Consider the following 26,891-nt stretch of genomic DNA (forward strand, 5'->3'; position numbering starts at 1 on the left):
GTAATCCTATGTGCAATCTTGGACACCTTAGCAATGTGTCCTCAGAACTTCATCTCCCTATCTACCAACACCCCTAAGTCTCTAGCCTCATCAATCTCTTGGAGTACCTTTCCATCAATGTAGTACACAGCTGGTAATATTTTAATCCCAAAATGCATGACTTTACACTTTTCCACATTGAACTGACATCCATTATCTTTTGCCCATTTTACCAGCTTATTTAAATCATCCTGCAAACTTTCAACATCAGCTTGATTTTTTATTGCACTACACAACTTTGCATCATCAGCAAACAACTGAATATCTCCCTTTAAGCCATTTCCTATATCATTTATATACAAATTAAACAACGTTGGCCCAAGCACAGAGCCCTGAGGCACACCACTGGTCACCTGCCTCATTCTGGACTTGGCTCCTCCATACACCACCTTGTGGTATCTCTCCCTGAGCCATTCTCCTATCCATATCACCAATTTAATATCCATTCCCATTGCTCCAATTTGCGTAACAGTGTTCCATGGGGTATCCTGCCAAAAGCCTTAGCAAAACCCAGAAGTACAGGCTACACTGTGTAGCCTGTTCCTTTGTCCAATTCAGATGTTATTCTATTATGAATAGTTATTAGATTGCTAAGGCAGGATCTACCTTTAACAAAACCATGTTGGCCTCTATAGAGTATCATATCCTGATCCACCCATTCTTGAATTCTGTCTTTAACCAACTTTTCCAATACTTTTACCACTACTCCTGAGATGGTGATTGTTCTGTGATTAACTACCACAGTTTTAGAGCCACCCTTATGCAAAGGAACCACTTTGCCTAACTTCTGCTCCCTAGGGACCATACCCGAGTTCAAACTTAAATTAAATATCCAAGTAAGAGGGGTTGACAATTCATTTGCACATTCACACGACACCCGAGCTGATATTCCATCTAAGCATACAGCAGTGTTTGCATTTAAATTTTGCAATATATTTAATACCTCTGATTCTTTAGCTTCAATTCTCACATTAGGTATTGCTACAGGTATAGAGATATCCTCACTTGGGTGATAGACTTTTGAAAAGTGATCACTTAGTAACTCAACTATTACATCTGATTTTGTCACCTCAATACCATCATCGCCCACTAAGGTTATCCTCCCGAAGTCATTCTTCCTCTTACTTGCCACATAGTGGAAGAACTCTTTGGGATTACCCTTGATCTCTTTGGCTAAGGTCTTCTCATAATCTGATTTAGCTTTTCTTACTATGCTGGTAACCTTCCTAGCTTGAGCCTTGTACTGCTCATGGGTGTACTGGTCACCTTTCTCCTTGTAAAATCTCCATAACATTTTCTTTTTTTGCAGATCAAGCTTGATACTACTGCTCATCCATCTAATGCCTGCCTTGTTTGACCTCCTGACCATGGGGACACAATCTGATATTGCTTTCTAATTTGTATCCACAACCTTATCACCACCTTTATACAATGGAACAATTTCACCTTCTTTCTACTTGCTTGGGACTGGTACCGTTGTAAGATTCTTATTAAACAGATATGCCAATGCTACTGCCAACTCCTTGAAACATTCCCTTAAGACATGTGGTGATATATCATCAAATCCTATTGTTTTATTGACATCAAGCTTATTTATTTCCTCATGTGCCTACTGCTTGCTCACAGTTAAGCCATCCTCTCCTATTTCCTCTATACTTCAGTTTCTTAATTAAGCTCCAGATTAAGCAATGGTACAGCTAATTAAATTACAAAAGCTAACCAGTGTTTCCCTTTGAACTCTAATCATGCATTTTCCTGTTTATTAATGGTGCCCATGACACAAACAAGTTGTCATAGGCCACATGAAGGCTACACGACTCATGTCTTGTGAGTCGGCCAGCCTGGTTGGCCAAGTGGTTAGTATATCTGCTCTCCAGCCAAGAGCTATGGGTTTGAATCCTGCACAGAGGCATGGATGTTTGTGATTGTCCAACTAACTGTATACCATGTGTACTGCTATAACCCGTGTCCTGGCACAGCGTGACCTTTGATGTCTTTGCACCATAAAAATCAAAAATAACTAACTTGTGAGTCATGTTTTAATTGTTGACCTGATCTTCTCTTCTCTCCAATCCTTGATGATATCCATGTAACGGGGAAGAAATGCAATGGAGTTGATAAATTCTCTTGTTATTTATGTGTGTCAACCATTATTCAAAATAGAATATGTCTACTACACATGATCCTTTAAAATGTTCCATTGGACAAGGATGATATCCTGATGGAAATAGAGAATGATGGTTATAATGTGTTTCATGCAGATAGGAAGCGCAAGGAGGAAAGGTGAGGAGTGTTAATGAAGCAGAGAAACTATCACTGTAGAAGGTGGAGATGTAAGGAGGAAATAGTGGCCATGGATATGAGACAGTATGCCACGAGGTAGATGTGGATAGGATGAAATATTTAGTTGAACAGATGTTGATATAGATCTAATAATATGCAGCTAGTTACAAGAAGATGCATAGGCATATTGGTCTAGAAAATAAGAAAAATGTAATCACCATACATAACTGAAGAGTAAGGAAGTGAAGATTGTGAGTCTGCTGCCTTAGTATGATTGGACAGAACTGAGAAGTTTGCACAAAAGGAATGGTGTGCAGTTTATTAATGTATGGAGTGAATCTGATAGACATTTATATATGTCCAATGGACTATATTTAAATTGTTTTGGAGATAGATGTTTGTAAAAAGTGTCGTTCAGTGAGAGTGTGGTGACACAAAACCAGGGAAACTAGAGATATTAGGTAGGATGAAATCAAGCATGTGTCTGGCCACCCCTTTGATAAATGAGTATGTGTACAGTAATGATTATGCAATGCTGAATGGGATTTCACAGGCTTCCAATTTGAGTAGGTAAGTAATGGCATGACACAAGGGTAACTTGGGGTAAAAAGGGATATTGAAATGCATGTACAAGAAGTATCAGAAATAATGATGAGGAGTTTTTGGCATTGGTAAGCTTGACTTGGCCAAAAATTATTGGCATCAGTGAGACTTTGTTGACTGAAAATAATATAGTCCCTAGGATAGAATGTAAAGGATATTGTACTTTCAAAGAAGAGGGAACAGAACAGCAAGTGGGGTATTGCTGATGATAGTTGAAGAATTACAACATTAACAATAACAAAAGTAGAAGTTAAAGAGGATTTTAGGTCTGAGTGAAATGGTTCATTTGAGACTGTCTGGTATGAGATAGAGGCAAATAGGACAAAATACATTTTGGGTGCTGCTATAGACCAGAAGGTCCACAAGAAGACGTAGATACATGATCGTCAGAACAGCACAATGATTGTAGGCTTAACAATTATTATAAGAGACTTTAACTATGATGGCATCAATTGAAGGGAGGAAAGGGAGGAGCATGGTAAGATGGAAGTGGGATTATAATAAACTTATAATATATTATAATAATATACAGTTGTTATGGGATAATTACATGAAACAACATCTTGTAGAGGGCACAAGGGGTTTGAGGGATCTGATAATAGCATCAGAAGAGGTATCTATAACCAAGGTAGAAAGGCTGCCTTCAATTGGAGAAAGTGACCACATGCAGTCTTGTTCTGAAAAGTTGCCAAACTTGTGGAGTTCTCTGTTAAGAAAGGATTTATGTTCATCTATAAGAGTTGTGATTATGTGAGACTCAGGAGTCATCTTGGAACAGTGCCATAGCTTGAGAAGCTACAAAAAAAGAATGTCAGGAGTGCATGGCAAGTAGTCAAAGACTGCTTGAGAGTAGCAGTATCAGACTACATACCCAATTTCATGAGGATAAACCAAGTTGGAATTAAGTGGATGAGTAAGAATATAAAGCAAGAGCTGCAAAAAAAGAAAACATTGTGAAGGAAATAAAAAGAAAAAAGTAATCAGCATACTCATGAGCAGTACAAAGTGCAAGCATGAAGGGTGACTAGTGTGATAAGGAAGGCCAAATCAGATTATGAAAGACAATTAGCCAAACAGGCCAAAATAAATCCAAAAGAGTTTTTTCATTATGTAGCAAGTAACATCAAAAATGAATATGTTAGGATGACTTTAAACAATGCTCATGGTAGGAAGATAACGGAACCAATAGTTGAGTTGCTGCATGATTATTTTGAAATGGTGTATCATCCAGGTGGTGATTTTACAGTTTCTGATGTTACAGAGGTGCATACAAACATTGAGGTGGATGAACAGGAGGTGTTCATCATATTAAAAAATATCAATGTAAACTCAACAGTGGGAGTGGATGGCATATCAGCCTGTGTACTATGTAAATGTACAAGAAAACTGTCATTGCCTCTGATGAAGTTGTTCAATCTAAGTCTCAGCTCTGGCAGGGTTCCAAGGGAGTGGAAAGAGGATAAGAGTACCATTAATATATCAGGAGTGGTTGTTAAAATATTGAAAAAGTTGGTGAAAGTTAAAATACAACAGTGGATGGATAGGGATATGATACTCTATAGTGGGCAGCATGGCTTTGTAAACAGTAGGTCCTGTATTAGTAACTTATTAAAAAGTCTTAGTAACTTTCATTTTGTAATAAAGTGATAGCAGAACTGGATATAGGTAATGGTTACACCATGATACCACTCAACTTTATCAAGGCAGAATTTGACAGAATATCATATGGAAAACTATTACAAAAGCTGGATCAAATGGGAATGGATATGAGGCTAATAGTATGGATTGGGGGAGGGGGCTGAAAGACAGCAGAGAGTAGTATATGGTGGAGTGAAATCTAGGAGAATGATGGTGACTAGTAGAGTATCAGGGTTCGGTTCTAGAGCCATTACTCTTTAATTTGTATATCAATTACATAGGTAAGATTTAAGAGGGGATATTCAGTTGTTGGCTGATGATGCAAAGCTGGGGAGAGCAATAGTTGATAAAGGTGATGTAGATAACCTGCAGGATGATTTAAATAAATTAGCATTAAAATGGGCAAAGGATAATGACTGACAATTTAATATTGCAAAATGTAAGGTTATGTACTTCCAGTTAAAAAGGGTGCATATGGTGTATCATATTGATGAAATTGGATTGTAGGAAATTGATGAAGCTAGAGACTGGAGATAATGGTGGGTGAATTACTTGGATGTTGAAAAACATGCTAACAAGTCATGATAAGGAAGTTATTATCCCTCTTTATACGGCTATAATTCAGCCACAATGTGCACAGATTTGGTTACCTAAGTTTCCTATGGACCAGGAGGTGGTCGAGAGGATTCAGAGACGAGTGACCAAGATGATGACAGGTCTGTGGAATATGCCCTACGAAGATAGGTTGAAGGATTGTGGGTTACAAAGTTTAATTGATAGGCAGAAAAGAGAGAACACAATAGAAACCTTTAAAATATTAAAGGGGTTTTATGCTACTTATGCATTAGTGAAGAATAATTTAACAGCAGCAATGTCTGAATATGTTCAAAAGGTCAGGAGGTTAAATAAGATAGGAGTAAAATGGATGAATCTAGAAATTAATCATGCAGTCTTGAATGATGACAGGTCTGTGGAATACTCCCTGCGAAGATAGGTTGAAGGTTTGTGGGTTACAAAGTTTAATTGATAGGCAGAAAAGAGGGAACACAATAGAAACTTTTAAGACATTAAAGGGGTTTTATACTACTTATGCATTAGTGAAGAATAATTTAACAGCAACAATGTCTGAATATGTTCAAAAGGTCAGGAGGTTAAATAAGATAGGAGTAAAATGGATGAATCTAGAAATTAATCATGCAGTCTTGAAGAAGAAGATTAGGAGGATTTATAGTGGTAGCACAAATTAACAGGATAGTAAACATGAAAAATTAGTGAAAACAACACAGAGAATTGTGCTTATGGTTAGGAGAACAGAAACAGAAACAAGGAGATGGTTATTTCCATGTGTAAAACTTTGTTCAGACTGCATTTTGGACTACCTTTTCAGTTGATATGGAAATCCCAGGGTAAAAAGGTGAGAAATGAAGATAATTTTAGTGCTGGAGAGTGTGAATTATGAGTGTGAATTGTGAGTGTGAATTGTGAGTGAGTGAGTGAGTGGGTGGGTGGGTGGGTGAGTGGGCAGATAGGTAGGTAGGTAGGTAGGTAGGTAGAGAGAGAGAGAGAGAGAGAGAGAGAGAGAGAGTGAAAGCTGTGTAAATTGGATGATCTTGTAAATAGGAAGAGAAGTTGAGAAGTTAATGGTATGATTGAGCCATAGAACAAAAGGTTCATGACATGATTAAGACATAAATTATTGTGCTTACTAGATAGATGTCACAAAGATTTTTCAAATGCAGTTATCCTTCCATGGATAATGGAAGAGTGTAATGATATGGCACATATGGTTGTAAAGAGCAGATTCTTTGGAAGAGAGAGGGAGAGAGAGAGAGAGAATGATGATGATGATGATTGGAATGCACTGAGATAGAGAGAGAGAGAGAGAGTGGTGAATGTAGGCATACTTAACATTAATTATGATGTGTTATGAAAATTTGGAAGAGTGGAATAAGGTCTAGTAAAAGAAAAATGAATTGAATTTCTTCAGTTTTGGGAAACAACTACCTTAGTCATCAAGTAAAGAAGCAAATGCTAGGATACAGAGTGAATAAACAAAATACACTATGTTGACAAAAGTATTTGGACACCTAGTTGTGGTCAAAAAAATGAATTTCAATTACATTTCTAGTACCGAGTGGAGACCACCTTCAGCCACCTGAATGACAGCAAATACTCTTCAGGGCATGCTTTCAACCAATTTCTGATACATCACAACAGGAATATTCTTTCATTCCTCAAGCAAACCCATCATCAATTCTGATGCTGATGATGGCTGCTGTGGTCTGGAGCAAATTCTGTGTTTTAATTCATCCTAAAATTGTTTGAGGGGGTGAGGTTTATACTCTGAGCTGGCCAGTCCAACACTTCAATGTTGTTTTGTGGAAACCACTCTTGGACACGCAGTGCAGTATAGTCCGGAGCATTGTCATGCTAACACATGCAAGGGTAACTGCTGAAGTATTTCCACAGTGTCAGAAGCATGAAGTTCTCCAGGATGTCCAGGTAGCCATCAGACATCATGGTTTTGGGCACATCTGTCAATGGATCAAGCCCCATCCAACTGAAACACAATGTACTATTACAGAGCCACTACTGAACTTGACAGCTGGAATGATGCAGTCCTGCCAGAACCATTCCCCAGGTAATCTCCAGATCCAAATACGATCATCAGAGTGAAACATTTGGAAGAGTGATTCATCCACAGAACACTTTTCCAATCATATACAGTCTCCAGGAATGGTGTAATAGACACAAGTCCAAATGTTTTTGCATTGGGGGGGGGATGTGTAGCTTGTTTACAGCAGCTCTGCTGTGGTAACCTACACCATGCAACTCACTGCAAAGAGTTCTAGTGCTGATGGATGCCCCTGCAGCATTTTCCAAGTTGACAGTGAAGTCTGCCACTGACAATGTGCAGATGCTCGAATATTCTGAGACAGAGCTCATCAATCTCAGTCACTGAGAGTTGGTGGTCTCCCAGGGCATTTTCCTGCTGTGGTAGCACCATCAACTTTCCATCTGTGAATGACATAAGTAATGGTGGACTTTGGTATACTGAGACAGGTAGCAATGTCATGGACAGAAAGACCACTGATGTGACACTCAACTACCAATCACACTAGAAGTCTGTCAGTTCAGGTGAAAGGCATCTTGACATCGAGTACAGTGCAAAACATGCAGCACATCCCACTTTTAATTACTAGACTTATGCAGACACTCCCTGAATATCTGCATGTGGTAGGATCCAAAATTTGCATGGCATGTAAGGTGTCCAAATACTTTTGTGCATGTAGTGTATATACTTTACTGGATAATAGTTTGCTATATTTCAAACCAGTATCTTCAAAGTACAAATTACAATGAAGTGAAGAAGTAACATGAGGCATTGCAGAATTCATTTTGAACCTGTGTGTGTGTGTGTGTGTGTGTGTGTGTGTGTGTGTGTGTGTGTGTGTGTGTGTGTGTGTGTGTGTGTGTGTGTGTGTGTGTGTGTGTGTGTGTGTGTGTGTCGATTTTTGTTTATAATTGTTTAGTTTTTCTTCTATTGATTTTGTTTTTAGTTCATTTAATGTATATTTTGCAGTTCTTCTCATAAATCTCATTTCACTTGTTTTTATTCTTTGTTTATCTTTTACTGTTTATTTATTGCCCAAATTTCACTGCCATATAATAATTGGGCACTGCTAAAGTATTGTATATTTTCAAGCATATTTCTTTTTGTACTATATTTGGGTTGAGTGTTCTATTTATCAGGCCTATTAAAAACTTCAAAATTTTTAATTTTGAAGTTTTTAATTTTGTCTTTTTCTCCTTCATATGATATTTCACATCCAAGATAACTGAAAGTATTTATCTGTTCTATTATTTTATTATTAATAACTATTTTGCTTCTAACTGGAGTTTATCCACAAAATGCCATTGTTTTAGTTTTATGTTGAAAGTTTATTTTTCCTTGGTTAGACTATAATAAATTTAGTTTAATCCTTTATCCAAGTGTGAGTAAACAAAGTTTGTGCCTGAAAGTGTCTTCAGGACTGGGGTAAGGTAGTACAACTCCAGGCAACTCGTTGCAAAGGTGGAGCAAGTTAACATCACTCCTATCTCAATATCTCCCATAATGCAAAACACATCATCCTTGCGAATATGTATAATGTTATGCATTAAGGGAAGGGCAACTACCCAGACTAGTTTTGACCTTTATTGGGGTCTCTTCAGTGGGAGCCAGGCCCAAGTGGAGATACCAGGCAGAAGCATTAACAAGGTCATCTCTACCTATAGTTTTATGTTTTAGTTTTATCTATGGCGATTTTCATTCCAAACTGTTCTACTATGATGTTTAAATTATATATATTGCTCTTTGTAAATTGTCTTCCTTATCTGATATTATTACCTCCTGATCATCTGCAAATAATAGCGTATTTATTTTGTTATTCCAGGAAATTTCTATACCTTGATTGTTTAAGGTGTTCCACTGTATTATTATTTAATTAATGTATATATTGAAAAGTGTTGAAGACAGAGGGTATCCTTGTCTTACTCCTTGGTTTATAGATTTTTTTTTTCAGACAACTCTTCATTTATTTTTATTTCATTATCTTTATATATATTCAATATTGCATGTAGTAAAATATTAGGTATATTTATTCTTTGTAATACATCAAACAGTATATATCTTTTTACTTCGTCAAATGCTTTTTTGTAATCTATAAACAAAAGATGAGTTTCCAAATTAAATTCTCTTCTTTTTTCTATACGTAGTTTTAAACAGAAAGCTGCATCCATTGTAGATCGTCCTTTTCAAAATTGACATTCTAATAATATATTTTTACTGTATATTTATAGTTTTTCATTAAGTATTCTGCTATAAATTTTGTAGCATGTATTCAATAAACTGATACCTCTGTAGTTAGCAGGTTTTGTTTTATCCCCTTTTTTAAATATAGGTACTACTATGCTTGTATTCCATTCTATTCATATTTGTATATATTTTATTTAAAAATTTTAGTAATCTTTGACGAAATTTTTTTCCAGCATATTTATGCAGTTCAGATTTTACCCCATATTTTCCTGCTAATTTGCTATTTTTTTAATTTATTTAGGTTGTCCTTTAATTCTTTCATTGTTATCATATCCGTTAAGGTATTATTATTATTGTTATCTCGGGCAACTCCAAGGAGTCGACAGACTCATCGAGGGAGGCCCTAACATCATGTCAAGAGCAACTATTCGACATTCACACAGTATTTATCATACCTTGCTTGAACTCATTCGGTCACAGCAAGCTAAGACTCTGGCAGTTATTCCACTCATTCATCACTCTCCAATTGAAAAACCTAGTTCTAACACCCCTGCTAATCACACTCTTGCCCAAGTTCCATGTATGGCCCTCTAGTCCTCCCACCACCAATCCTATTCTCAAAAATATCTTCTGAATTAATCCTACAGAAACCCTTCAGTAACTTGAATGTCTCAATCATATCACCCCTTTTCTGCCTATCAGCCAATTTTTGCAACCCACAAATCTTCAACCTGCTCATAAGGTTCATTCCACAGACCTGCTATCATCTTGGTCACTCGTATCTGGATCCAATCCACCTCCTCCTTCGCATCAAGAAGAAACCTTTGCGCCCATATCTGAGCACATTAGTCTAGATGGGATCTTATCAAAGCTCGATATAGAGGAACAATAACATGTTTGTCTCTACTTGTTAAAGTATTTTTCAGCAACCAAGTGATTTGATGAGCTGTTTTGGCCACTTTTGCAATGTGCCCCCTAAACTTCAACTCCCTATTCACCAACACTCCCAAATCCCTGGCCTCATCGATCTCCTGGAGTATGGTTCTAATAATGTGATATGCTGCTGCTAATCTTTTCACTGCAAAATGCATAACCTTACACTTTGCCACATTAAATTGACATCCATTTTCCCTACCCCAGTCTTCCAAACTATCCAAATCATCCTGCAAAATTTTGACATCCTGTACACTCACAATTGCTCTACCCAACTTTGCATCATCAGCAAACAAGTGAACACTTACTCTCAGATCCTTTCCTATATCGTTAATGAACAAATTGAAAAGTAGTGGTCCAAGAACAGAACCCTGCAGCACACCATTAGTCACAAGCCATATTTGGACTCCACTCCTGAATAAACCACTCTCTGGTATCTCTCCATCAACCACCCTCCTATCCATCTCACCAACCCTATATCCTTCCCCATCTGCTCCAGTTTACTGATTAGAGTAACATGTGGTATCCTGTCAAAGGCCTTGGCAAGGTCCAGTAGAATCACTGTAAACCCATTACCCTTATCCAGTTCAGCCGTCACTGTGTTATGAAACGTGAGCAAGTTACTGAGGCATGATCTACCCTTCACAAAATGTTGTCCCCCATACAATATCCCATTTTCATCTATCCAGTCCTGTATTCTTCTCTTGACTTGACCTTGACAATGATTCCTGATATGCTAATCGGTTGGTAATTTAAAACAGCGGTATTGGAACCTCCTTTATGCAGTGGAACTATTTTCCCCTCTTTCCACCCCCCTTGGGACTAACCCAGACCCGAGACTCAAATTAGACAAAATGGTCAAGGGCACTGACAATTCTTTACCGGCTTCACATACGACACGAGCTGATATACCATCCAATCCCACAGATGCATTGACATTGAAGTTTTGCAATAGACTACTCACCTCCACTTCATTCACCACAATTCCCGTATAATCTATTGGTTCATTCATTTCTGCAATGTCACCACCTGGAAGATACATTCTTGCAAAGTGCTCGCTCAGTAATTCAACTATATCAGCTGATTCGGTTACCTCCCTACCATCGCATTCTTTAAAATCATTCTGCCATAGACATTTTTTCTTTCACTTGCAACATATCAAAAACACTGTTTGGGATTCTCTTTTAGCCTGCATGGCCAATGTTCTTTCATAATCCTTTTTTTGCTTTTCTTAACACACTCGTTACCCTTCTGGCCTGCACTTTATACCATTCATGTGCCTGCAGGTCACCTTTCTCCTTGAATTCCCTCCATAGTTGTTTCTTTTTTTGCAGCTCAAGCTTAATGGTGTTATTCATCCATTGAACCCCTACTTGATTTATTATTCGGACTCTAGGTATACAGTCAGCCATTGCTTCATGCAAACACTTCTTTACCGCCTCCCATGTATTATCAACTTCTAGCCCTTGCAGTTTTACATGCCATGGCGCTGAGCCAAGCACACTCCTAAGCTTGTCATACTTACCAGCCTGGTAATTCCACATGTACCCTGTCTTAATTGTAAAATCCACACCTTTAGCCACCTCCCAAGTCAAGACCCTATGATCACTCTCACCAATTGGTGGCAACGTGGTCATATTCGTTACAGTCAAATTCTCAGATGCAATTGCTAGGTCAATCACTTTCTGACCCCCTAGTATTTTCCATTACATGCTGTGCAGATAGTAATCCCTTAATAACTGCATAAAATCCAATTCCTTCCTCCCCATGTGCCCTCTCCTCTTTCCAGTCAATGTTACCATAATTGAAATCACCCATAATAATTACCCCTCCTTCCACTCATTTCTTCTCTTTGCTTATGTATACTATCTCCACCATCTATTACATCACCTGGTCTATAGCAGTACCCAACTGTATATTTAGTTCTGCTAATTTCAATCTCATACCAAATAGCCTCAAATGTGCTCTTTTCTCTATCCTGCAGTTCCACTTTTATTCTTGGCTGTATCTCATCAGCTATCATCAATAACACTCCTCCCCCTATTTTATTCTCCCTCTCACTCCTCAATACACCATACCCTTCACATTCAATCCCACTAGCTGTGTCATCTTATGTCAACTATGTTTCACTAATGCCAATAACCTGTGGTTTGGAAGTGCCAACCAAGGCCAAAAATTCTTCCCTCTTGTTCCTAATGCTTCTGGCATTTGTATACATGAATTGAAGAAGCCAATTTGTCCCATGGCTATTTTGATGCCTTATACTAACTATCCCATTCTGATTTGTGGTCTTTCCTACTCGCTTGGGCATATTACACACATTCACACACTCAACTGTCTCCCTAAAATCTGTAAATCTACTTACCTCCTTTAATAACTCTAGTTTACCTGGTTCTGTAACTTCACTTCCACCACATTCAACAACACCTTTTGAAGTCTCCTCACCCCAAATCCATTCAGATGTAATCCATCCATTTAATATAAATCCTTTTGCCAATCGAACTCATTCCACACATCCACAAATTCCACACCACTCATCAAACATAATTCACGCATAAAGTCATTAGCAATTTTGTCCCTCTTTCTATATTCTTCACTGTCATGCCATGGCAACAGACTCATCAACCTAACTCTCTCACTCTTTTCTTTTACTACCTCAAGCAATTCCTTCACATTCTCACCCATAGCCTTTTTCTTTCCTTTCAAATCATTTGTACCCATAAGGTATCTTGTAAGTTTCTGGTGTAATTATTTTTGATGACAGTATTATCCGTCCAACGATCTGTAAAGTAATCCAAGTATCCAAAGATCTGTAAAGTAATTCATATATATATATATATATATATATATATATTTTATTTATTTATTTATTTATTTTTTTATAAAAACATAGAATGACTAGAACAGAGAGAAATGAAAACAAAGTTTATTAGTAATACACAACTAATTTTAGCTTATATCAGCCTTCGTCAGGTGCACATTAAAAAGAAGAAACAACTAGTAAAAACACATGGAGGAAATAACTGTAAACAACATGGAAAATTAGTGTATATATATTTCAACATTGAAACGTTGAAATCTGCGCATTCAAAATTGTTTCCTTGTTGGCTTCATTGTTGGGCGTATAGCATCTTGTGAACGCCAGTATTTGACCACAGCACAGTGACAGTCTGAAAGGTCGTTAATCAGGTTGTTGTCGAGATGTAGGGGGGTTGAGAATGATTTCCTTTGATTATATTATCTTCCTTTCTACTTCATCATAGCAATGGAAAATTTATTAGACTTGTCCCATAGGACTGTATGGCTAGGGTTTTCTTCATTAGAATAATTGGTCGAGAAAAGAACATGACTAGACAAAGCACTGGCTCGTGTTCTCTTGTAAGTGATGTCTCTCTTGTGCTCCTCAATGTATAACTCGATTCACTTCTCTGTTTGGCCAAAGTAAGGTATGTCACAGTTGCACCAAATTTGGTAATCACCAGGATATTTAAGATTATGATGTCTAGGTTTTGGATGGCTCACAAGGGAGTGGATTTTAGGAAGAGGAATAAATAAAGTTCTTATGTTGTATTTTCTAAGAACCTTGGCTAATTTGGGTGAGACAGAGCTTATGTATGGAATAGAAATATTGCCTTTTACACTAATGGCATCTTCATTATTGTGACCAGGAGAATTAAATAAGAATTTATCAGTAGTTTTTTGAGAATAACCATTTAGTTGAAAAGTAGACTTGAGAAAATTCAGTTCTTTATTAAGTTCTATCTCATCATCAAGAAGAGAGTGAGCATGATGTCCTAGAGTAGAAATGATTCCAAACTTCTGAGGAGGATAATGATGGGAATGACCATGGAGATATCTGTTAGTGTGTGCAGGCTTTCTGTAAATCGAAATTTTGAGTTTTTCTGAGGAAAGGGTCAGTTTGACGTCCAAGAAAGAGAACCATTAGCTTCAAACTCAGCTGTAAATTTTATGTTTTGGTGTTGACTATTTAGATGTTCAAGGAAGTTCTGGAGAGAATTGTGGCCATGGCTCCAAATCAGGAAAATGTCCCAATATATCTTTTCCAAATTCTTGGATTTAAAGGATAGGAAGAGATGGACGAAGTTCCTACAGACGAAGTTCTTATTCTACTCAAGGATAAATTATCTAAAAAGATCATGGCCTTACTTACTCATTGCATCAACTAAGGATACTTGAAATTTCAGGATACCATCTATAAACAGAATCATGGTCTTGCAATGGGTAATCCATTGTCTCCTGTACTTAAAGCCATCTCTTCCTATCCTTTAAAACCAAGAATTTGGAAAAGATATATTGACAACATTTTCCTGATTTGGAGCCATGGCCACAATTCTCTCCTGAACTTCCTTGAACATCTAAATAGTCAACACCAAACATAAAATTTACAGCTGAGTTTGAAGCTAATGGTTCTCTTCCTTTTTTGGACGTCAAACTGACCCGTTCCCCAGAAAAACTCAAAATCTCGATTTACAGAAAACCTGCACACACTAACAGATATCTCCATGATCATTCCCATCATTATCTGCCTCACAAGTTTGGAATAATTTCCACTCTAGGACATCGTGCTCGCTCTCTTCTTGATGATGAGTAGAACATAATAAAGAACTCAATTTTCTCAAGTCTACTTTTCAACTAAATGGTTATTCTCAAAAAACTACTGATAAATTCCTATTTAATCCTCCGGGTCACCGTAATGAAGATAGCATTAGTGTAAAAGGCAATATTTCTATTCCATACATAAGCTCTGTCTCACCCAAATTAGCCCAAGTTCTTAGAAAATACAACATAAGAACTTTATTTATTCCTCTTCCTAAAATCTGCTCCCTTGTGAGTCATCCAAAACCTAGACATCATAATCTTAAATATCCTGGTGTTTACCAGATTTGGTGCAACTGTGACATACCTTACTTTGGCCAAACAGAGAAGTCAATCGAGTTATGCATTGAGGAGCACAAGAGAGATGTCACTTACAAGAGAACGCGAGCCAGTGCTTTGTCTAGTCATGTTCTTTTCTCAGCCAATTCTAATGAAGAAAACCCTAGCCATACAGTCCTATGGGACAAGTCTAATAACATTTTCCATTGCCATGATGAAGTAGAAAGGAAGATAATATACAATCAAAGGAAATTATTCTCAACCTCCTACGTCTCAACAACAACAACCTGAGTTACAACCTTTCAGACTATCACTGTGCTTTATTCAAATACTGGCATTCACGAGATGCTATACGGTGAACAATGAAGCCAACGAGGGAACAATTTTGAATGTGCAGATATCACGTTTCAATGTTGAAATATATATACACTAAATTTTCGTGTTGTTTAGATGTTATTTCTTCTTTTTAATGTGCACCTGACAAACGCTGATACAAGCTGAAAGTAGTTGTGTAGTACTAATAAACTTTGTTTTCATTTTTCTCTTGGTTCTAGTTATTCAATCTTTTTATAAAAATGTACAATAACCAAGTAAATCAAGCTTCATATATATATATATATATATATATATATTATTTACATTATTTTTATATGTGATTCTAATGTTGATAAATATTACCTGAACCGATCACCAACTGGACTCATGCATATAATAACATGCAAATAATATCTTACTCTATCTATAAATTCTCCATATAGAACATCCTTTGCAGGTGATGTTCCTGAGACTTCAGTTATTGCACTATAAATCTAAAAAAATAGACAAAGATAAAATTAACTTCATTATATTAGTAATACTATATTATTATTATTATTATTATTATGCATTATTGTTCAAACACTACTATGGAGTCCTAGGTTTCATTATATATTAATGCATTCACGACATCAATACACTTAGCAGACAACCCTTTGCTACTCATATTTTGCTAGATTTCAAACCAGCATCTTCAGAGCACAGATTACAGCTATGGTAAAACACACAGGTAACACAGGTCACTTAATTACTGTAAAATCCAGTCTTTCTGCTAGCAGCAAATGCAGGGCCCAATTGAGTTCCATTTTAGTGGAACCTCTAATTTAAGACAGTTATGTATTGGTAATATTAAGCAGCTGTATTAAAGTATTAAAAATTAAATATAGTCATTGATTAACTAATTAAATTTCTTTAGCTTATTAGATTAATAAACTAATATTTTACCATAATCAAAAAGAAATATATTAAGCATGCACCAAAAATTACCTGTTGTTATCTGTTCGACCTAAAGATTCTCTGTTCCACCATCTGGACCATCCTGATTACAGTATCCCTTGCTCCTGCAAGCTTAAATGCTTTGTACAAAAGTGGGAGAACTACAATTTATCCATCTAGAAGATAACAGAAAATCTGCCCTTCTTCTGCATGACAGTTATTCTAGGCTGGCAAATCATGCCATGGATACTGATCAATAAACTCACAAAAGGAAACCCCTCCTATACAGAAACAGATTTAAATTAAGGGAGAGTATTCCTTGAATCTTCCACAGCATTACAATATTCTCCAAACTTAAACAAATTTGGCTGTATCACATTGCCAAAAATCTCGGAGACCATCACTTTGAGACCTTCAGCAAATGTTTGCACTGAACCAATAGAAATCACCAGTTAGGGCTGCAGGAGCACACCTTTTACAATCATTCTGTATTTGCCTTCCTATTAGTGGGCCTAGATGCAGGTGCACAATATATTTCTTCATACCTTGCCTTGCCTTGGTGACAAGACAAAATAATTGGCTTATTAATCTAATTAGCTAAATAAATTTAGTGAGTTAATTATTAGCTTTAGATTCTGTTTTTTCACTAAACAACACGAGTGATAATAATTGACATCCAAGCATCTATGAGGTGTGGCTATTAAATAACGAGACATGGTTTGGTGTGAATCGTATACTCGTAGCAGTGGGATGCGCTTGTGACATGAATGATTTTGAAGGTTCTAGAAGCAGTTGAGATAAGCACTGTTCATTGTCACTCGTAGTTAGTCTGTAGGTAGTTACAAAAGAAACGTGTCAAGTCGCTTTGCTGGAATAATGTCTAACGTTAAACTTGAGCAACGCATTAATCTCAAATTCCTCATGAAATTGAAGAAATTGCTGACCGAGTATTTGAAACTGTTGCAGGAGGCATACAGTGATAATGTAATGGCACATGTGAAAATGTTTGAATGGCAGAAACGCTTTGCTGAAGGTCGAGAAAACGTTGAAGATGACGAACAACCAGGTCGCCCTATCAAGGCAGCAACTGAACAAAACATTGCGAAAATTAATGAAATTATCTGCAACGATTGCCACTTAAGCATTCGGATGATAGCAGACATGGTGCACATTGATAAGGAGGCTGCATGACAAATTTTGCATGAGCAATTGAACATAAACAAAGTCTGCATCAAAATGGTTCACAAAAACTTGTGTCAGGAGCAGAAAGATGTCCAGAAACAAATTTGCAATGACATCATGGAACAGCTGACAGCCGAGCCAGACTTGCAGGAGAAGATCATCACATGTGATGAGACATGGATTTTCCAGTACGATCCAGAAACGAAGAGACAATCTATGCACTGGAAAACTCCCACATCATCGAGAATGAAAAAAAGGAAGAATGAACAAGTCAAAACTGAAGGCAATGCTGATCGTTTTTTTTTTTTATATATCAATGCCGTGATAATGGTTGAATGTGTACCAGAGGGTCAGACGGTTAACCAACATTACCTTGAGTTTCTGGCCAAGCTGAGAGAACAAGTGAGGAAAAAGAGACCCGATCTGTGGAAGAACAACCCTTGGATTCTCCATCAGGACAATGCTCCAGCCCAGTGCACTGTCTGTAAGGCAATATCTGGCTGATAAGAAGATCCCAGTGTTGGACCATCCACCTTACTTGCGGGACTTAACTCAATGCGACTTTAACCTTTTTCCAAAATTGAAATTGGCATTGAAGGGCACCCATTTTCAGTGAGTGGATGAAGTAAAGGAGAAAACGGCAGCACTACTGAAGCAGATAACACCTGATGACTTGCAGCACTGCTTCCAACAATGGAAAATTCATATGCAATGGTGAGTATGTTGAAGGGGATAACAATTAAGTGGTACAATTGTAATAATAAACCACATTTGCAACCAGTCTCATTATTTAATAGCCACACTTTACCAGATATTTATTGATAATACTTTAAAAAAAAAAAAACTAACTATAAAGAAATTTTTCTTGCTTTCTCTTCAACAAAATTTCCCAAAATTTTATCAAATTTAAAATTTGATAATAAAAATTTGGCTCAGAGGTAGCCAGCATGTGGAATTTTCAGTTCAGAAGAAATATTTGTGAAACTAATAAAACCAGCGATATAACAAGTACTGGAGGAAGCTTGCCATAATGACATGGCATAAGAAAGTATGTCAGTAAACCTTGGGTAAACCTTTAAACTTATTAAAGTTTAAAGTTGCATACCAATGTCAGGAAGCATCGTTAAGCAGGATCTGCAAAATAAATAAACAAAATAAATAAATAATAATAACAATAAAATGCTGTGGAGAAATCAGAATGAGAAATGTGATCAGTAAGCTCAATGAGCCTTAAAAAAAACACTGCAAGAAGAGCAACCAGTATGATAAGGGCAGCAAGAAAATCAGTTTATGAGAGGAAATTAGGCAAGCTGTCTACAAGAAATCTCAAAGAGTTCTTTTGTTATGTGACCTGCAAAAGAAAGAATCATTATGGAAGGGCAACTGTAATCAATGCGGATAGAGGGAAACGAGAGAAGAGAAATATGAGAGAAGGGAAATGAGAGATATAGTTGAATTACTGATCTCTTTGAGGAAGCTGTATCATCCAAATAGATTTTAATGCAGCAAAGTGCAGTATATTAGGATATATACAAGTTGATTGCCTATGATACAAAAATTGGAAAGGGCAATTTTGCATCAAACTAATTTAGAGATCCTGTGGTTTTATTTGAATAGACCATCAATATAGAAGGATAATATTTACACATTCAGCATGACAATTTGTGAGGTTAGGCACTTTAGGATGAAAAGATTACAAACTGAGTACTACACTGATGTCAAATGACTGCAAAAATATGTTAAGGCTAGGGATTATTATTATTACCACCAGCCCTTCATGAACCCAAAGACCAAAAGAAGAGGTCCCCACTAACACAAATAAAGTCCATTATACCATACACTAAACTAACTTAATGTTTTACATATGCCACACTCCAAGGCAGTGCATTCCACAAACCTACAACTACCATGCAAAGAACCTGCTCCTTGCCCCTTGTTTACATCCTCCATATGCAGTTTCTAGAAGATGCATCTTGCACTACTTGGTCTTCCTCCATTATATGAAACACTTCGTAAACATTAAATAAGAGAAGTGAGAGAGTGAGGGTCTACAGAAAGTATGATATATTAATGGATTGCAGAAATTTGAATGAAAGTTAGGCAGTGAAGAATACCAAGTGAAAGGCAAAAAGGCAGTGATGGATGTAAGACTGAGAATGATAGCATTTTTCCAGTCTCATTTTTGCCGTGTTGCCCTGTCCATTTTGAGGGATAGTGGAAGTGAGACAGTTGTGGTTTGGTGGGTGTATTACCACATTGACCAAAATAATATATTTTCAATATACAAGATCACTTGTATATTGAAAATAATTTGGGGGATTGTTATAAGATCAATGCTGGAGAGGTTCTATAAAAGTGGGAGATCAGGAGAGAACCAGAGGTCATCCCTGGAAACTGTATAAAGAGGGTGTGAGAAGTAGGTTTTTTCATGCAGAGTTGTGAATGATTGGAATGCCTTGCCTGAGAGTGTGGTGTCTGCAGAGAATTTGAGTATGTTTTAAGCACGGTATGATGAGCTGTGTGTTTAATAAAAAGACCTCCTAGATGAGTCTTTGACTCCATGGGATCTTGGGTAATAATAATAATAATAATAATACACTGACAAGTTGAGAAGAATATATAGCTTTTTATATGGCTTTGATACAAATATCTAGACTACTGTAGATTGATTTGGTTGCCATCCATTACATCATCTTCATCACTTACCTGTAAGGATAAACAGAAGACTTGTAGGTTGCAATGTAAATTATACTAGAGAAGCAGTTATATTCTTGTTTGAATCCTTTCTGCAAGTGCAAGCAAATGAAACTTTACACCTCAATATCTCATAATGCACAAAAGGCTTCCTATAGATTTGTATATTGCTATGCATTATGAGAAGGCTCACTATCCAGGCTGGTTTTGATGTTATTAAGGCTAGGCTTTCATAGTTCATGGTTAACGTGCCTTGAGATGATGAAAGGCTTTTTGTGCTTAAGGCAATGGTAAAATTTTAGTTATTATTACCTTATTTGTTTTTAACCTTAAACCTCTTTGTGGGCATTCCTTCTGCTTCTCTTATGGACCAATTAGATGAGTGACAGTTTTATATTCAAACAGAAAGAGGAAAAAATTCAACTGAGGAACCTGAGAATTAGCATGTATGAAAAGAGATCCTGAGAATCAGAGAAAACAGTGCAATTTAATCATCAATCTCACTCCCACTTACAACACAAAAACTGGACAATCAATAATAAAGTTATTGAAATTGATCATTACACAGGAGACTTCTTTTAGGTGTAGAAGCAAAAATATGTTTTGTTGAGCATCTGTAGATACCGTGTTGTTAGTTTGTTGTTCTTTTTTTCAAGTTTTCCATAGGTGAAACTTAATTTGATTAATTTAAAGTATATATATTCGATGTTTTTCTCTTAACTGTATTGAAATGGAGGTATAAGATTTCATTCAAGGTAAAGATAGGAACTTGTAGGCCATAGGACACTCACAACCAGAAGAGTAAGTGTTCATCTTTTTCAAAGATGACACACACACACACACACACAGTGGTCATTCAGTAATCAATTTATAAGGGTGTTTCATCCTGATCAGGGTGGAATCATGAGGAACTTAAGCACAGAGGACATGGGACAGGATAGCTTAATTGTGAGTGAGCAGGAGGTATTTGAAGAAATAAATAACCTTCATGTCAATAAGGCAATAGGATTTGATGACATATCACCATGTATCTTAAGGGAAAGTTAAAGATAATTGGAAGTAGCATTGGCATTCCTGTTTAGTAAAAGTCTTGCAACACCACAGGTTACAAGGAAGTGGAAGGAGGGTAAAATTGTTCTACTGAATAAAGGAGATAATTAGGCTGTAGCTTCAAATTATAGGCCAGTCTGTATATCTGGTGAAGGTACTAGATAGACTGGTGAGAGGTAGGATACAGAAATGAGTTGATAACAGCAGTATTCTATGTAGTTATTAGCATGAATTTGTTAAGGGGAGATCATGTTTCAATAACTTACTTATGTACTATAACAAGGTGACAAATTCCTTGGACCGGGGGAGTGCATATACAGTGGTGTACTTAGATTTTGCAAAGGCTTTTGATAGACTGCCACACAACAAGCTTTTCAATAAATTGAAAGAGATGGGACTGGATAGCAGACTTCTCAGTAGGATCAATGACTGGCTGTCAGAGAGGTATCAGAAAGTTGTATATGGGGATTCAGTATCCCGAAAAAGAAAGGTCAGTAGTGGTAAGCCGCAGAGATCAGTTTTGGGGCCATTGTTGTTCAAGTTGTATGTTAATGATATTGGGATGGTTTTAACTAATGATATGCCACTGTTTGCAGATGATGCAAAACTGAGGGAGAGCAATGCAGAGTCAAGCGGATATTGTGGCCTTACAAGAGGATTAGAATAGATTGCATGAATGGACAGGTAAGTGGAACTGTCAGTTCAATGTTGCAAAGTGAAAGGTTTTGAGATTTGGTAATCAATGATGGGATGTAATATATACACTTGGTGGGAAAACTTTAACAGAAGTAGAGAAGATGAGAGATCTAGGAGCAATGGTGGACAAGAACCTGAAATTCAGGGCCACATTGCAAAGTTGTGAAGACATCACATCAGATAATGGCAATGATGTGGAGGACCCTGACATGCAGAAATAGAGAGGTTATGATGCCATTGTATAAGGCCTCGATCAGGCCTCATATGAATTATTATGCACAGATTTAGTTGCGTTGCCTGGTTTTCGTGGTGATGAGGATATGTTGGGAAGGGTCCAGAGAAGATTCATAAAAGTGGTCAGTGGTCTTTGGAAAGTGGAGTTTGAGGGCAGATTGAGAAAATGTAAGTTGCAGAGCCTCATGAATGGGAGGAAAGGGGGGGGTATGATTGAGACATATAAGCTAGTCAGGGGTTGTTATCAAGATGAAATGGAAGAGATTTTTCATAGAATGGGAGAGGGGGGATAGAACAAGAGGCCATCGCTGGAAACTGTATAAAGAAGGTGTGAGCAGAGGAGTGAGGAGTAGGTTCTTTGCATGGAGAGTAGTTGGTAATAATAATAATAATAATTAAAATCACTCATAATAATCACTTTTTCCTTGTACAATAAATTAAGTTGCTTATATAGTTCTTCATCACCTCCCTGCACATTCTCTGATTTGTAGAACATCTAAGTATTCCTCCCTATCAACTTCCACTATACATCACACTACCTCAAAGCATTGGCACTACATCCCTCTTTCATGTCTACCTTATTTGAGCATAATTCCTTTCCTATCATCAGCAGCACTCCCCCCCCCCCCCTTCTTGTTTATTCTTTCCTCACAAAAAACACTGTAACCTTCCATTTCCGTTCCCATTAGGATATTATCTTCATTCAAGCATGTTTCACTTATTCGAACAATTTTTGGGTGAATAAACTCAATCAGAGAAGGAATTTCATCTCTCTTAGTTCTGATACCCTGATTTGTAAATAAATACTGTAGTTCAATTTTTGGTCTATAACCAGTTCAACCCAAGCCTCTTGTTGCCTTCAATTTCCTCACAAAACCTGTTCTTATCCAATCACCTTTATCATCGCTTACCTGATATATCTCCTCAGTCTCCACTACTATACTCATTTTCTGATCCATTCCATTTCTATGATGACCCCATACACATTCACTACCGCTTCTAACATCCACTCTCCCTATATGGTGTCTACCTTCTGCCAAGGCTTCCCGACCCATTTCCCTTTTCCTCTTGCATTCCTAGTCTCTATTCGTCTCTCACGCTACTACTATTTGCATTGCCACACATCTCAGTCTCTTCTGTTCCACTCTCATGATCTTTCACTTCTCTTACTGCTCTTCTCTTTCTTGCATCACACACTGCAATTCCCTCTAGCAATAATTTCTCCTGTTCACTCACTCCAAAATAATTCAAATGTAATCCATAATTTTTGTACAATTCCATTCTTCCCTCAATTACATGCCATCACATCTACAAAACTACACTCCCTTCTCCACACATAGCTTTGATAGTATTCCACTCATGATTCTCGCTCTCTAACTCAACTCATTATCATACCTTGTCAACACATTAGCAATCTTTACCGCTAAACCGTTATCTTTCACTCTCTCCTCAATAACCTTTGATATCCATCCTTATATTCTTCTTCTCTTCAACTAAATCATTCATTCCCACAACCACCACCAATGCTCTTGGTCATTTCCTCCTCTAATCCAAAGCATGAATTATCTTGCTTATTCTCCCTCCTGGATAGCAGACCTTATAGACTCTTTCATTACTTAATTCTCTAATAATGGAATTTCCATACATTGCTATTCTCGAGTCATTCATCACATCTTTTGCTCTTTTTTCTTTCATTCTATCCTTTTGCTCTTTTTTCTGTCATTCTATCCTTTTGCTCTTTTTTTCTTTCATTCTATCCTTTTGCACTCTTTCATTTATTTCCATTAAACATCTAGTATCACTTTACATATTCCTCATTACATTTCTCATTTTAAACATCTCTTTCTTCAAATTTTATGAAGAGAGCCTGTGTAGCTCAGTGGAAGCAGTGTTTGCAGTCCTCAGCACTAAACTGTCCCAAGAAAGAGCGCTGCGAGTTCGCTTCTTGTCACCAACTAGAGGCCTAATCGAACTTTTTTTTTTTTTTTTTGCTGGCCAGGTTGGTCGAATGGTTAGCATATCCACTCTCCAGCAAAAAAGGCTGCGGTTCGAATCCCACCTTGGGCATGGATGTTTGTGGTTGTCTGTGAAAATACTAGTGGTGGGTGGCAGATGGCATTGGTGCATTTGCAGTTTGTTGTAGTTGGTGGATTGAGTAATGGACACAGAGAGAGTTGTAGAGTAGCCACCCTCCCTCGATGAGTCTTTGGACTCCCTGGAGGTGTCACATAATAATAATAATAATAAAATCTTGCATTCCGGCAATTTCACTATGAGTTGCTCCCTTAAACTCGCTTCCAGTAACTTCGACAGGGTGTAGCATAGAGGCAGCCTGCCTCACGGCGTGGCTTAATAAGGGCACTCGTTCAGCCATATTGCAGTAGCCGCCGTCGCTATGCTAACAATAGCATAGCAAGTGCGGAAAGAAGTTTTTCCAAGTTTAAACTGATTAAAATTATTTACGAACATTTTACCCAAGAAAGAATGGTTGTTCTAACAACTATATATCAATAGAGGTGGACATAGCTTATGATTTAAATTTAGAAGAGTTTATAAACAGCTTTATTGTGAAAATATCCCCATCGAGCAAACATTCAATTAATATCATTATATAATCATTTTGCATTAATGTTTCTCTTGTAATAAAAACAAAATGGTAATTGGAGATTTTCTTATATTTTTGTCTTATAATCCATCAGGGGCGATGTTTAATTGTTTGCCTCAGGACGCAATCTAATCTGGCAATGACCCTGCTCACTCCCTATTGTTCTGTCGTCTATTTCTTCATTCCCTCATTCCTACTTCATCTTTCTTGCAAAACACTTACTTTTGTTTCTTTATTCTTGCCTTCTTTCACTTCCTTAGTGTCACTGGCCTTCGTTCCAATTCTATTGCTTTCATTTGAGCTAACTTTCATTCCTTCAGTCTGTTTGACATACACTGATAAATAGTAGTCTAATAAAATAATGCACTTCCTACAAATCCATACCATCATTTGTCTCCTGTCCATTCTCTCCACAAACACATCTTTCAAATAGTTGTTGAAAGTTTTTCACTTGGTTATATCATAAATTAAATATACCAAGAAATTATATACTTGGTTTAATCCATTATCCAAGTGTAAGTAAACAAAGATTGTGCCTGAAGTATCTTTCAGGACTGGGGCAACTCGTGACAAAGGTGGTATGACTTCACATTACTTGCCTTAGTATCCCATAATGCAAAGCTCATCTCCTTGCAGACATGTGTAATGCTATGCATTATGGCAAGGGTCACTACCCAGACTGGTTTCGACCTTTATTGAGGTCTCATCAGTGGGAGCCAGACACGGAGGTGAGATACCAAGGTTGAAGTAATGCAGAAGTCATATTTTCCTGTATGCGTTTCCTATATGAGTTCCAAAGGTAATTCATAGGAAAATATGACTTCTGCATTACTTCAACCTTGGTATCTCACCTCCAGGTCTGGCTCCCACTGATGAGACCTTAATAAAGGTCGAAACCGGTCTGGGTAGTGAGCCTTCCCATAATGCATAGCATCATACATGTCTGCAAGGAAATATGCTTTGCATTATGGGATACTAAGGCAAGTAATGTGAAGTCATACCACTTTTGTCACGAGCTGCCCCATTCCTGAAAGATACTTCAGCTGCAAACTTTGTTTACTTACACTTAGATAATGGATTAAACCAAGTATATAATTTCTTGGTATCTTTAATTTATACATCTTTCACATTTTGCCATGCATACATTTTGCACTTCCACATGTACAAGATTCACAAATTCAATAAAAAGTTAGTAATAAATTCACAAGCCAAAAGCATGCAGTATCAAAGATAAACAATTTTTACTAAAATAAACAGCAATATTACCAATTATTACATAAAACAGCACTTATCTTTTCCAAGAGTACTTTACCAATGACATGTATATAGCAGTCCTCTAATAACAAATATTGGTGAAACTGGAGACACAATTCTGATCCATAAAAAAGAATAAACAGACATCAAATTTAAAACGGAGTAGGAGGGGGGGCTCTCTGGTCATACTCTTAACACCCTACACCAAATTTATTGGGAATGTACCTGTTCCTTACTTCATACAAAAACCGGGTATGCATGCAAGTTTAAGGAAGGCTGCGAAATTTTGATCAACTATCCTAATCTAAACAATAATGGTGGTCTAAAAAATCTCAAGAATATAGATGGCACACAATTCAGCCCACATAACTTCAGTTTCAAGTTCTTTTGCAAACAATCACTTTAGGACAGAAAGCAATAATCCCTACTCTTATTTCATATATTATTATTATTAAGAGAGACCTTCAGAGACTCATCAAAGGAGGCCATATATTACACACACACACACACACACATACCAGCTATCATACTTATTCTTAAATTCAATCACACTGCTTGCACTCACAACATCCAGTGACAATCCATTCCAATCATGCACAACTCTATGAGAGAGAAACCTAGTCCTCACCTCCTTATTAGCAGCATTCATTCCCAGCTTCCAAGGATGCCTTGTCCTTTCCCTATCCCCCATAAATTGAAAATTTTTCATCAAATGAAATCCTGTATATCCCTTTC

The 26,891-nt window shown here is 37.1% G+C and overlaps 1 protein-coding gene across 1 annotated transcript in view; it reads right to left on the reverse strand.

Annotated features, from left to right (window-relative positions):
• The window catches only part of kl-2 (dynein heavy chain 2, axonemal kl-2), a 1,497,432-nt gene that overhangs the window by 815,338 nt on the left and 655,203 nt on the right, over window positions 1-26,891 (reverse strand). Inside the window, exon 28 of the mRNA XM_090414156.1 lies at window positions 15,869-15,999. Coding sequence (XP_090270282.1) covers window positions 15,869-15,999 — 131 coding nt within the window. The remainder of the gene's footprint in view (window positions 1-15,868; window positions 16,000-26,891) is intronic.

This window comes from Typopeltis vanoorti, chromosome 24 (genome assembly GCF_054136105.1).
Source record: "Typopeltis vanoorti isolate ZY-2024b chromosome 24, IOZ_Tvanoo_1.0, whole genome shotgun sequence".
NCBI lineage: Eukaryota > Metazoa > Arthropoda > Arachnida > Uropygi > Thelyphonidae > Typopeltis > Typopeltis vanoorti.